General features: G+C 40.6%; 1 protein-coding gene across 2 annotated transcripts in view; it reads right to left on the bottom strand.

The window, feature by feature from the left end:
* prkd1 (protein kinase D1) overlaps positions 1-14,978 on the bottom strand; it is a 249,547-nt gene that overhangs the window by 119,590 nt on the left and 114,979 nt on the right. For both annotated transcript variants that reach the window (XM_067991386.1, XM_067991385.1), the window contains exon 2: positions 6,744-6,882. In XM_067991386.1, the coding sequence (XP_067847487.1) occupies positions 6,744-6,882 (139 nt within the window). The remainder of the gene's footprint in view (positions 1-6,743; positions 6,883-14,978) is intronic.

Genomic DNA, 14,978 nt, shown 5'->3' on the forward strand with positions numbered 1-14,978 from the left:
GGTGCTCTAAGGCAAAATACGTAGACTGGGATCCATATTCATGAAACTCTATTTGCATTATGGCTAGAAACCCTGAAAATCTGATTTGGAAACAGCTGCTCCCTGACATGTGAACTGAAGTGCAGTTCCTGTCATTATCTGCATGTCATTTACTTTAGTAAGCACAAACACTCGCTGTTATTACATCTTTTGTTTGAAGACATAAGATACTTTTTTAGATTTTCGAAGAATCGGCTTCAGTTTTAACTGCTAATACTATAGCAAAGGCAAAAATGCAACTGACAGACATTTTTAAGGAGAAATTGCACTAAATAATTATACTAACAACAGCCCATTTTAAAATACTAGATCTCTAACACACTAACCAAATCCCTTTGGAGTGTTGGGGCAGAAGCCCTGAATTTGCTAATCTCCACAGATAGTACGGAGCCTTGCTGTGGACAAGCATGGGTCAGGATTTTGGAAAAGCTCCTGAGTGGCTGTGCCAGTTCCAGTTTGTCACAGGAAAAAAAAGATGGGACAAAGGGGGACTATTACTGCTGGCTAGCATCAGCCGCTTTGTAAAGGAAGAGTTATGTTAATAAGTTCCTATGCCAAAATTCACCATTGTTTAAATGAGCTCCGCCCCCAGCATTCCCAGTGCCCATTTAAAATAGGTGAATTATTAAGCCAGAGCATTAGCCTGCTGTAGTTGGATTCATAAAACTTCCTTTCTGCTCTTAAATTACATTAAAAAGTTGTACCTGTTCTGGTGGAAGTGTAGATACTTAGTTGCATTTTGCTCCCTATATTAGGTTATTTTGACGTGGAGGCTGTCTTATTTGCGTATTTCTTTTGTTTCCTTACTGACCACTTCGAAAGTATTGTGAATTGCCAGGCTTATCTGCCAGGGCCTATTTTCCAGGCACCAGGAGCCTATTACAATTAGAAAGGCTTCCTCGCTGCTGTCCCTGTAGTGTTGTTTTAATGGGTGATATAAACTAAACTATCTGATGGGAAACATTAAACAAGTTCCGGAGCCCGAAAAATGTTTATGTTTGAATATGACCTTTCAAAACCCTATTTAAATATCTTCGATACCTCAATGGATCAGCATGTTTAAGTACAAACTTGGAAAGCCATTGGGTGAAAGAATGGTGGTTCATTACCATTTGAGTTCCTGAACTCAGCCTTGCTGCCCCAGGGATGCTGACAAAGGGATGTCATGTGTGTTTCTTTAAAAGATTGAGGGAAAGTTGGACAGGGAATTTCCTTTAGGACATTTTGCGCTCTTCCTATTGTCTGGTCAAAAAGATTATGACCTCGATATTAACCCCCACCACCACCCGATGGTGCAATTGGGAGCCTGATTTAAATTTAACAGTTGCTGCGCTGGTTTCCCAGGATCGGGAAACCCAGCAGTGAAAGGGAGGTGGGAGCCGCCGGCTGCACAGGGTAGGTGCCTTTTACAGCACTTCTATGGGCCAGAAGGAGCAGGAGTGCTCCCCTCAGCCCCTCAAGGAAGCCTTTTGACTCCCCTCTGCCTATTGCAGTCTCTCTCTCCCCCTGCCGCGATCGCAGACCTCCCCCTACACCCAAAACCGCAACGGCCTTTCTCCCCATCCAGCTGATCGCAACCGATCCCACCCCCAACCATGTACTGATCTCTCGATCCCCCCTCCCGATTGCCTTTCTCTTCCCCCTCCCCCAAGCCCCAATCTTCAGCCTTCTCCCTCCCAATTGCTGAAGACCGCCCCAAGAGTCCCAGCTCCGGCCTGCTGCCGCTGCTTTTTCCGCTCGGCCGCTGCCCAGCCTGGCAATTTGACCCGGCAAGGCTGGGGACGCGGAGGTCCTGCCAATTTGAACTTAGGACCTTGTTCTAATTTTTTTCTTCCGTTTCCCGCCCAGCCTGGCAATTTGGCAGCTGCCGGGCGGGAAACAAAAGAAAAAAATTAGAACGAGGTCCTAAGTTCAAATTGGCAGGACCTCCACGTCCCCAGCCTTGTCGGGTTTCCCCGCACCCTCTACGCCTCCACGTAAATATGGGAGCCTATGTTTCTGCCTCACCCTCTCCGATGCTGGACATACACGAGAAGTGGAATGGCAAGGAGGGAAATTGAAAGTAAAATATTATTATTGTAATGCCTTTCAAATGCACTCAGACAAGTGGGCACAGCCAAGCAAAGTCAGAAAATAAAAGACTGGTATTCATTGTTTTAACATGTCTCTCCATTCGATTAAAAACTGAATTCTATGACACACACGATAATGGTAAGGTTTTGGGTAAATTTGCAAATCTGATTTCAGGTGCAATTCAGTAAAAATTGATTGGGAATTAATTCATAATCTAGGAATTATCAGAAGAATCTGGTAAAATTCTTGGGCCAATGTCCTGGCCAATATTTATCCCTTAACCAACATCGCTAAAAACAGATTATCTGGTCATTATCACATTGCTGTTTGTGGGACCTTGCTGAGTGCAAATTGGCTACCGGGTTTCCTACACTACAACAATGACTACACTTTAAAAGTACTTCATTGGCTGTAAAGTGTTTTTGGATGTCCTGAGGTTGTGAAAGACACTATGTAAATGCAAGTCTTTCTTTCTTTAAAATCTAAAAATCAAGAAACTTAAGCATCTGGCACTGGCCTTGCTAACTGAAAAGTATTGTGATAAAAGTACAGAAGCAGTTCATTAGACTAACAGGACAAGTGGGCATAGCAAAGTGCATACTGGGTAAAAACTCTCTTGTGAATGATTATCAAGCAGCATCAACCTTATGGTTAACAAAAACAAAATTGTCTGAAATGCTGAATGCATCTGAAAGGCATTATAATAATTCAAATGCTATATAATTGAAGAGTTTGTCAGACTGTTAACAAAAAATGTGAGCATTATCATACACTTCAAAAATTGTGTGTAGGTGGGAGATTTGCATTGCACTGAATACTTTCTTAAAAATGTTACTGAAAAAATAAATAAAATGCATGCATGGATCATTCATTATCGTAAATGTGCATTGCCTTTATATTTTAAGCTTCACTGTTAATGAGAATACAGAGGCAAACACTGAAATTATAGAGAAGTAGGTGAAAATACTGTAATAAGAACACATTTGCCAACATGCCTTTGATGCCTGGCCTGATGGCTCAGTAGACATATGCACTGATCATTATGTAATTGAACCGCATGGGAGGATCCCAAGTTCAATTCCTGGTCTGTGCTGAGTTAGCTGATTAAAATGGATGGCAATTTCGTCAGGCTTTGTTCCGGGTGTGCAATCCTCCCTGCCTGATTTTCCTCTATGCACTCCACCCAAAGCATAACAGAGGAAAAGCTGCTCTTTTGTATTTTATCCTATAGTGAGCCCTAATGAGATTCCAGTCTTCGGTTTATCAGCAGAACAACTGACAGATATAGTAGCTGAAAATTGTGATCTAAATGACCGGTGCTTCGCTCAGTGTGACTTCAATAGTAATCATTCAAGCCACTACGTATTTAAACAAAAAGTAGCATTATTTAAAGGTAATTTTATGTGTCCAAGTATTTGATTATCATCATTGACAAACAACAGAATATTCAACATTGAATTGCCTCAGTGCAAAAATGAATAGCTACTTAAGTTCTGCCTGGACCACATTATGTATAGCACAAATAATTTGGATATACAGTATCTAAATTTGGAGGGTACAGCATTATTACCTCAACAAATCCTATAAATATTTTCCCTAAACTCAATGGCAACAAAAGCAAACTAATTAAAATATTCCTACTCTACATATAAAAGTTCGAGAAGACATAGTTCTCATATTTGCATTCATCACCTAACAGTAACGGAAATGAATTTCCATTATATTTACAGTTCATTGGCTAAACAAATTAAAAGATGCAGGTGTAAGTCAGAACAGTTCCTGTCTCATGCCTAATGAGTATGTCTTTTGCACAGCTGAGGTTAACAGCTACTCAAGTGTCATGACAACAATGCTGAAAAAAGTCATACACATTCAGATTCCGTTTCTTCTTTTTACATGCTTCATGATCTCTTGCACGCATCTGTGGATTCTGTTGTAATTCTGTCTCACTGTTTGGAAGAAGTTATCACCTATAAATTTCCAATTTGATGCAAGAGCAATAATCCCTGCCATGTGTAAGCCCTCTGCATATGTAAACCATATGTTGTCAGTCTGCAATGCAGCAGTCCCTGCTGCAAGAATTGTAATCACAGGTTCTGTTTTTATCTCAAGATACACTCTAATAGAAGTAGGCTTCAATCCCTCATTGACAGATATTGGAGCTAGGATAGGACTTTGACCAAAGTGGAGACGGGTTCCATGTGAACAGCAGTTCAACATGGGTCAGTTGGTCCCAAATGCAATGGGGGCCTGGAATGGGGGCCTACAATGGGGATAATGGGTGTGCTCACCTACAGTATAAAGAGGCTGCAATTCCAGCCATTAAGGATCATGATCAGTGTGGAGAGGAGACAGGGACCTGTTTCAATACATTAGCATCCTGACTCAAGTCGGAGCAGATGGGCAGCGGGGGGAGATGGCAATGAAAGGGGGAATGGATGGCATTGAAGGAGAGTGGGAAGAGGAAAATGAGGAAAGATGAAAGCAGAAATGATTGGCAATGAAGGAGAGAGTGAAATGGATGGTAATCCAGCCTAGAGTACCAGCTCAGAGGGGTAGAATGCTAGGTTCAATTGATGTGGAGATGACGGTGATGGACTAGGGTGGACAAATGTAAGGACTTGCACAACACCAGGTTATAGTCCAACAGTTTTATTTTAAATCACAAGCTTTTGGAGCTTACCTCCTTCGTCACCTGACGAAGGAGGTAAGCTCCGAAAGCTTGTGATTTAAAATAAAACTGTTGGACTATAACCTGGCGTTGTGCAAGTCCTTACATAGGTTCAATTGAGGGGGAGATGGAAATAAGTGACAGTATGCACTGGGAGAGTTGTGAAAGGTACAGATTTAGATGGGGTACAGTGTCTCTGTGAAGTGGGACCGGGGTTCACCCCCTCCGTACCCACTTCACAGAGACAATGTACCCCATCTAAAGTGCCTTTATGAACTGGGCAGCAGGGTGGGGGAGTTGGATGGGGGAGAGTGACTGTTAAGAAAACCTTTGAATAACTGATGGTCTGGTTCACCTGTAATAAAAACTGCTTCAAGGGACCTCTAACCACGTCAGTAGGGCAGTAGGCGTAGCATTAGAACTTCAAATCTCACTCCACAAGTGCAGATGGTTGTAAATTAGCTGAAGGGTAGGAAACAATGAGTACTCATTAGGAGTTATGTCAGAGTGGGGGTGGGGGGGGGAGGGGGTGATGAGTGCAGTCCCCCAGGGCTCAGTGTTGGAAACAGTGTTCTACTGTTTCTAATTTCCGTAAATAACGTAGATTCAGAAACTCAATGTAAAGTGGTCAAGTTCGTAGATTGTACCGAACTAAGCGGGGCAGTGGAATTAAATGAGGCAGCTCAGAAATTATAGAATGAATTGGACAAGATATGTAAGTGGGCCGAACAATGGCAGGTGAAATTTAAAGCAAACAAGTGTAAAGTGCTACTCCATCAGTGGTGCTGAAATAACAAAAGGATGAAACAAAAAAAGACTAGGAGTCTTAATAGACTTAATGCTAAACATGTTCAACCAATGCAGAGCAGCAAACAACAAAACCAATAGGATCATAGAATCATACAGCACAGAAGGAGACCATTCTGCCCATCGTTCCTGTGCCGGCTCTTTGAAAGAGCTATCCAATGTTGAACAACATAACCAAAACAGTAGAATTTAAGTCAGCGGAGATAGTGGTCAAACTTTATAGTGCTCTGGTCAGACCGTATCTTGAATACTGTGTCCAATTCTGGTCACGCAGAAACAAGAGAGACATTCAAGCACTCGAGACAGTGCAGTGAAGAGCTACTATGCTGATCCTAGTGTCAGGGGCCAGTGTTATAAGTGAAGACTGGAAAATTTGGACTTTTCAGCTTAGAAAAGAGGCATCTGAGGGGTGACCGTCTAGAGGTATATAAAGATTGCTAAGAGTATAGAAAAAGTTAACCTGGAACATTACTTTAAACTAAACTGCAGGAGTTGAACTAGGGGGAATGTATTCAAACTATGAAAGGTCAGGATAGAGCAGTGGAGGCAAAAACCCTGCAATCATTTAAGAAACAAATGCATGCTACAGTTGAGGGATGCTAGGATCTCTCTGTCTGGATGAATTAAGTCGGGCGGAATGGCCTTCTTAATCGTAATTACCTGGTGATCTTGTGAATTGTTAGGCAAGTTTCCATTGTAGCTTCTCAAAGAACATGATTCTGGTGACCCCTGCCTAACAAATTTATTTTAAATTCCACAAGCTTTCGGAGGCTTCCTCCTTCGTCAGGTGAACGGTGTCAGGCTTCCTCCTTCGTCAGGTCACCTGACGAAGGAGGAAGCCTCCGAAAGCTTGTGGAATTTAAAATAAATTTGTTGGACTATAACTTGGTGTTGTAAAATTGTTTACAATTGTCAACCCCAGTCCATCACCGGCATCTCCACATCCTGCCTAACAGTTATTGCAGAAGCTTGCCATGATAGCTGACACCTCTCAAGAGGGCAGGCCATCAGTAACTTCCACTGCCAGTTACTTTAGTACTAAAGTTATCAATGGAGATCGAGCCTGAATCAATACCAATATTAAATTCAAATCAAGTTGTGTTATATAATTGCATTATTGGGAGAGAAAAGATGCATTTATGTTATATAGTACCTGACAGGACAACTTCAATCAAATCTCCCTCTTGAATGTCAGTAGCAGCCTTCACCAACTGTAGGATGTTTTCTGAGTTAGATTCGTGACGGAACAAGAGAATTTTATCATACATCCCATAGAATCCGCATTCAGGAAACTGAAATTAAAGAGATTAAAATATAAATAATTGGTAATGTGTAATCATGTAAAAGAACATTAAATTGACATTAAACTAGCTGGTAAAACTACAAACTTCGATAAACTATTTACTATAGCAGCATTTCTGTTGTACTGTAATTTAGGAATAGTCCAATGAGAGTTTTACAGAAGCAAACTTTACTGGTCAGCTACCCTGTAAGCCCCCAATATTGTAACACAGGAAAGATATCTATATAGGATACCTGTGATAATGGGTCCTGACATATTGGGCCAATTTTCCTGGGACATTCTCCCCTCCCCAGTACACCTGAATTTGGTGGGCCAGGTCATTTGACTGACCCCACAGTGCAGGCCTATTCCCGGGATCTTCCAGCTGCTTTCCCAAAACAGCAGCCAGTAGGTCTCCAGCCAATTCCTCGTCCAGCATCAATGAAAAGCAGAAAATTGACTTACCTTCAGGCCCACAAGGTCTTAAGGCCTGCTTCTTTTGGGTGCCCTTCCAAATGGGTGCCTGGCTGGTGAGAGACCAGGAAAATGGGGTGGGTGAGCCAGGAATGCCTCTTCCTGCCTCATTTGAATAACTGCCCTGGCCTGCATCTATTACAGACACTTTGGGCTCAATTTTGAAATGGTGGCGGGTTCACAGCGGGGGAGTGAAGGTGCACGTGGCAAACCCGAATAAAAAAAACTTAACGTTTCCAACGCGATCGCATCGTAATTGATGGTGATTAAAGTTCTTTCTGGGTTTCGCGCCCGGCAGCCAGCCTGTCAATCAGGCTGGCTGCCGACAGGAGCTGCAACGCTGAGGTTGGGGTGGGGAAGAGAAGGAGAAAGAGCGAGTTGTCATCCGGCACTGGAATGGAAGATTGGGGGGGAGAGAGTGGTAGATCGGGGGGTGGGGGGAGAGGGGAAGATCAGGGGACGTGGGGGGGAAGCGGGAGAGATCGGAGAGGGGGACATTGGAGAGGGAGACATTGGAGCAGGGTGGAAAGGTAAGTTGATTTTGTGTTTTAACTTTTTTATTTCATTTATTTTGTTTATTTTTGCCTGATCCAGCCCTTCACGCCGCCCAGGTAAGTTAAAAATCGTTCTAACTACCTAATATGTCACAAGTAAAGTGCCTTAAGTACCTCGGTACATTTGGTTCTTTAACTATAAAGCCGGACGGACTTCCGGATTCGGGACGCCCGTGCGCACACAGGTGCGTCTGTGGGAAACTCAGAAGTCGGCGGGTTAGAGCCGGCTTCCGAACCCGCTCTGCATTTTTGCAATTCTTGCAGCACCCCCCCCCATCCCCAACGCACCCGCAATTTAAGTTTAAAATTGAGCCCATACTGGCTGCCGCCTCTTTGGATAAAGCCCCAGAAATCCCAAAGCAACAAAGCTGGAGAACTAATGTCATGGGTCCCTGTACCACTTTTGTGCTTAACACCCAGAAAATAAGTTGTCTGGGTGCAAGTTACAGCAAAATTGGCTTCATTCTTTTCATACCACATTTAATATGTACTAGTGAATCACCCGTGGAATTGCTCCAAGTAAGCTGCAGGATGCAGTGTATGTTCAATATATGTTATTCATAGAAATGTAGAGAGGAGATCCAAGATAGCTAACAGGTCTGAGATTTGGAAAGAACTTTGTGACAGATCTGCTCAAAATAAGTTTTCAAGCATTTGATGACTGGTTCAAAGAAATTTCAGCCAATCAGAAAAGTTTGCAGTTTTTTTTGTCCTAAAAGTACATTTAATGTGTGATATATGCTATACACAAGAATTTGATTATTTAAAATAATTGTTAGGAAGTGACCCAAATATCCATTTTGTCACATGCACCACCTCTTTCCCGTCTTTTAAAGTGACTTGTCAATTTTCTTTTGGAATTTTCAAGATGGTAAATGTTCAATGGAGAAGGCAACCTTGGCCACAGTCATATGGAGGATACAAAATGGGTTCCGGTGTGCTTCAACATTTCATAACAAGTGGAACTGAATGTGACAGACTATGTTACATCGGCTGGACCCAGGTATTGTTTAAATGTTGTATCACTTCAAGACCAGTGCAGTGTTCGATTTATACAAAATAGTTGTCAAAAGTTGAAAGAAAAAGGATTGGCTGAAACAAAGAATAAGAAAATAAATGGAGGTCCAACCTTATATTTACATGTGGTAACATAGAGGAAAGCTGTAGTTGTAGATTGTAGTGGTTCGCTTGGCACAGTGGCCATTGGCATTTGGTTCTGGTAATATATGCTTATGTTAAAAGCTGTAGTTTTATTTTCCAGAGATATTTGTACACAGTATTTCCATGTATAGAACATTGCTAATTTTTTTTTAGTGTTTGATTTTTTTTTTGGCCTCCTGGTTGAATTTGGCCTCCCAAGAACTATGACAGCAGCAATGTAAAACCAGGTCACGTGGTGCCATTTGTGACTGTCAAAAGTGGTTCCTTAAAAATTGGTATCGCACTGTTCTTGAGATTACAGCCATTGTACAAAATCTGCTTCACTAGCGAGTCACAGAGCTGGTATGAAATTGTAGCTCTGAGGCTCGATATAAACAGATAATATTAAGTATTCATTCATCCATTTATAATCAATGTGCAGCACTGTACAAAAATAAATTCTACTGCATGAAGCATTAGTTTATTTTCATCCAGCATCTGACACTTACTTGCCCACAGCCAAGACCTGATGAAACATTTTAGTCTCACACCAGGAAAAAGAAACTAACACTGGCCTATTACTGATGATCTACTTCCCTTATGCCTCAACTTTACAATAGCCAAGTAATGTAGTATTGAGAGCATGTTCAACAGCAACATGTAGAAACAGCTGCAATTTTGAGTGCTGTTGAGTGGGGTAAAATAGAGCTCTGTGTATAGTAATTCAAGTACATGCAAGGAGGTCTGCTCATCAGCCTCCAGAGAAATTACTGATAGTGGAAAAGTGACAAAGTGAGCAGAATGATATCAGTGGAAGAGTAGTAATAATGGTGTCAAAATATGGAGCACAGGTCTGCTATTTATTCAGCATGACAAGTGCTAACATTTAGTGTGTGTGTATTAAGTGTATATGACAGTTATGTCCTCACTAGTTTTTCTCCCATGACATTCCACATGGGGAATCAAGGCCAAGTGTAGAATTCAGGTGAAGCAGGGTTAGTGGGCAGAGAATGATTAGACTAGGGCACATAGACATAATTCAGTCCCCATTTTAAAGTCATATATTCTCTTCTTATTGTGATATTTTCATTATAAATTCCTGTGTCAAAATTTATAATGGAGACTGTCTATGTAAACTTGTCATGCTGTAATTACATCCTCCCACCAAACACTAATGTTTACATCGACACCTGTCAATCAGTCATCTTGTGGCAAGATGGTATCTTTAAAAAGACCAACTTAAACCGATTGGAGTAAAGTGCAACATATTTAAGTTACATTTCTCTAGTATTTTATTATATTTAAAATTATTCCCTCAGATAACCCGTGTAAAATTCAGCTCAGTACATTGAATTATTTTTGCTTCTTCTTTAATGCTTGTTGCTCATTACCAAAGGCTCTATACCTCTGAGATCAATTCACCTTAATGGACTGCCTGTATTTTTTCCTAAATTGAAATGAAGATTGTACCTTATACGTGCAATATGAAGTACCAAACAGGGAATTAATTCCAAAGAAATTGTTTTGGAACATAAGTGTATGGATGAGAAGTACATATATGATAGTCTGCTATTCTATTCGAAATGCTCATCAGAGCAAACATAAGCACGAATGTTTACATTGAGACCTGTCAATCAATCATCCTGTAGTAGCATATCTTAGGTAGACGCTGCAGTCAGCCATGTTTGAAGGGCAGAGGTTGATTGGCATGTCTTACTCTATTACAGCGAACTTTACTTACATTTAACAGAATTTCAAGCTCTATTTTGTTAAGTTTTTTGTAGAGTATTTTGGAAACTGAAATAAATTAGAATGTGAAGCAATGAATGCATTAAAACATTTTGAAATTAATTGGCCAACAACTTGCTCCAGAACAATTCTGTTGTTTTCCTTTTGGGAATTTGATTTAATTGTGATATTTGTACAAGTCAGGCTCTTTGTCAGCGTGTCTGAGTCATTTTTCATCTTAACAGTTTTATTTCAAATAACTTGATACACATTTAGTTTTTAAGCTAGATAATAGTGACAAAAATTGCTTCCACAGCTGTGTACAACACGAACTCAGGATTTAAACTATCTTGAAAGTGACAGGATTATTGGCCCAGAATTTCCTCAATCCAATTTATGTCGATGTTGTGCAGAAATCACGTCGATTTCCACACAGACCTCACTGACGGCAACTTACACTGAAATGTCCTGAGAATCTCATTAGCACACACCAGTATGTAAAAATCAGCATAAAACTAGCGAAAACCAGCATAAACAATCGGGGCTAGAGGAAAGTGCAGAGTATCCGCCGTCTTTCTACTTTAAGTTCCTCTTTATTTTATAGATGTTATGAAAATTAAAGTTTCAAGCCATCAAGCCATCATTTATGCACATTAAACCCAGCATGTTTGAGAAAATGCAATTGTGGAAGCTTTTCTCTTTTTAATGTAACAGATTCTGATACCATGAAAAAGCATTCAAAGGTATAGATAATACATAGCAGGTCTCAATAAGGAGAACTAAAAAAAAGCTTTAAAAATTTGATGTAAAACACCCGAAATAGTGACTTCAGATCTTGCTGTGCCTAAAACTATGGACGTAAATTTACGCCCTTGCAGAATGAGTGTAAATGCAGGAAACCTGCGTTCTCTGGTCTTTTACCTGGGGGTGGGGCTATGCCAATGACTCAAGTGGAGTTTCAGTGGACATATCTCAGGAACGGAGCAAATAAATGAGGAAATTCACATGTAGCGATATTTCAACTTAAAACTGGCGTGGATCAGTTACACGTGAATTTCCTTAGAAAAAATGGCACAACTCCGCTCTTATGCCATAGTTACGCCAAAACTTTCTAGGAAATTCTAAACCATTGCCTTAAAGCAAATGAATCACACTATCATTAATAAAAAGAGAAAATGCTGGAAATACTCAGCAGGTCAGGCAGCATCTGTGGAGAGAGAAACAGAGTTAACGTTTCAGGTCAATGACCTTTCGTCAGAACTGGAAGCAGTTAGAGATTTAATAGTTTATAAGCAAGCAGGGAAAAGGGGGGGGAGGAGGGGAAGAAAGAACAAAAGGGAAAGTCTATGATAGGGTGGAGGGCAGGACATATTAAATGACAAAAGGGATGATGGTACAAGGTAAAAAGGGGCGGTAATGGGACCAGTGAGAAAACAAAAGATGGGTCTTGAGGAGCTGTAAATGGCAACATCAGAACCATTACCAGCACCTGCTATCCGAAAAAATGGGAGCAGTAGTTATTATCTGAAGTTGTTGAATGCCATGTTGAGTCCGGAAGGTTGTAAAGTGCCTAATCGAAAGATTAGATGCTGTTCCTCGAGCTTCTGTTGAGCTTCACTGGAACAGTGTAGGAGGCCGAGGACAGAGAGATCAGAGTGGGACGGAGAATTAAAATGGCAAGTGACCGGAGGGTCAGGGTCACACTTGCGGACTGAACATAGGTGTTCAGCAAAGCGATCACCCAATCTGCGTTTGGTCTCTTCAATGTAGAGGAGACCGCATCGTGAGCAGCAAATACAGTATACTAAATTGAAAGAAGTAGAAGTACAAGTCATTAGTTATCTGATAATTCCTTATTCACATTTACCAAGTTAAGTGCTAATTTATGCAAGTGGTACAGCACCATTCACCAACATAGATTTGTTTAAGATATTGAGCAGTATCTACAGTTTGTTGATGTACAAATATATACCATTCCACCAAAAAGTATGGCACGGGTGCATACACAATTCCACAAAGTCCCCAATCTCGACCAAGCTACCGAGGAAAGGTATCAAGCTGAAATAAAGTGCTTCATCACTAGAAGGGGAGGGAGAGGCAGAGATATGGCAGGTGAAATTTCTGGTACATCTCTTGTAACTGGCTTAAGAGCAGAATTGGTCAAAAGCAAGAAGAAAGCTGCCTTCCCCTATTGGGAAAGAATAACTAATATACATGTCATTAAAAAAAAGTAGTGTAAGAAAAAGCAACAACAATTCATTGAAAAAATAGCAATGGGTCAGTTAAAGGGGAAAAAACTGAGGTTAGCAATGTAACTTTTCACTATTTAACTGATACTATTTACCAGCTTAAAAACTTGGTTATGCTTACTAAATGTGAATTCAGTATAAGCATTCCTTTGATTATGACTGGAATTCAACAAAAGCCTTGAAGAAGATTTTAGGGTGCCACTCATTGTCCATCTGTTAATTACCAATGTATTATTGCTCTGCGTTATGACAAAGCAACAAATAACAGCAAAGCAGCAGATTCAACATACTATTAGACACCTAATTTGTTGAATGAATGTATTACAAATTACAGTTGTTTTCATGTGTTTTGGAACAAAGAACTCCTTCCTGTACTTAACATAAATTTTGCTTTACACTTGTACTCAGGACTAGCCACTGTACGTTGACTGATGAACAGAGCATTAAGGTTATGGTGCAGTTGTCATGACAGCAGTACCCAAGGCTCTTTCCTGATTGAATACTGTTTTCCTACTTGGCAGAATAAATGCACGCAAGCAAGTCTGCTATGTCCTTTGTTCGAAACAACATAAAATATAAAAAGGTTCACCATTTCACCATACTCCCTAACCCATATTCACTTTATGCCTAAATTTAAAAAGAAAGTCATTTTTTTAGGGGGGGGGGATTCCACCAATGCTTCAAAAATGTTTTCCCATTTATCCAAGTACAAGTTCAAAAAGAAAATCTGCATAAAACATTACTTGACTGCAAATGTGTGCAGATAAAATAAATGCAACTATTTTTGGAACAAACTGCCTGTAATTTCTGATGCTCACAGTTGTTTCCTGTTCTACATTTAAATCATATTTGAGACTCATTTGCTGACCAGAGCATGGAGATTTTGTCAACATGCCCAGATGAAACTCAGACAGCCAGGAAGAAACCAACTCCATTAACCATTAGCAGAGAAATGAAGGAATGGCACAAAGTGTGACAAACAACAGCAAACTTACTGCAGAGGAAAATTTATGTTGTGTTGAAGGCTTTTTGATAGCACTTATTAGTTTAAGCCATTAACACTAAGAAGTTTGAAATAAACCACAGGAGTAATATCCTGAATTGGGCATATTAATTAATAGAGAGTTATGCAGTGGTAAGTGTGTTCGCTTACCGCCTATGCAGGAATGTTGCAAATTTCAATAAGAAGCAACTTAATTTGCCATCACTGGCAATCAGAAATGAGTTGGAATTATTTAAATCTCTCACTTCAACAAGCAGGAATAAGATACTTGACCCATGCTGATGAATGTGCTCTGATGCATTGATAGTGGTCAAAGGCTTAAAGTGGAGGCTACAATTGAAGTGCAAAGGCAATTATGTTTCACAGAGACCAAAACTCTTATTTTGGGGAAACTATTCATTTTGGTTCAAAGTCGTTAATGGAACAATGTCCCTCTCATCTCCACGGGTGAGGTATCTTCAAGGAGCTCCATGACTCTCATTCTGAGGCTATACCCATTTCAAAGGAGGACAATGATGAGCCATAGGGGGATGTTGTTTCCTCAGTTGCGAGGGAATCAGTATCAGTCATTGGAAACGTGTCACTCAATGGCCAGATTCTATAATGTGCCCCCACATGTCCGTTCCTTCACAAAGTTTTCTTTGGGGTACACCATACAAGCCAGAAGGTCTGTAGCAACAGAATAGGAATAATGCAAATCATATGAGGCAGATGCTGGCCCTTCCATACCGCACCATCCCAGATCTTGCTGGAGGAAAGTATACACTTACTTCATCAGGCTACTAAGAATATCTATGCATTTTGGTAACAACTGGATTAGTAATGATCACCTTGCATTATTAGGCAGCTGGGTTAAGTGCAGCTGCCAGTGCAGATTGACCAGAGGGCCATTTTGTTCACGTTTATGTAAAACCAGCAACTATTTTGTTGCCAATTACAACTCTCATATGAAGTTAAC

Source organism: Heptranchias perlo, chromosome 10 (genome assembly GCF_035084215.1).
Source record: "Heptranchias perlo isolate sHepPer1 chromosome 10, sHepPer1.hap1, whole genome shotgun sequence".
In the NCBI taxonomy this organism is placed as follows: Eukaryota; Metazoa; Chordata; class Chondrichthyes; order Hexanchiformes; family Hexanchidae; genus Heptranchias; species Heptranchias perlo.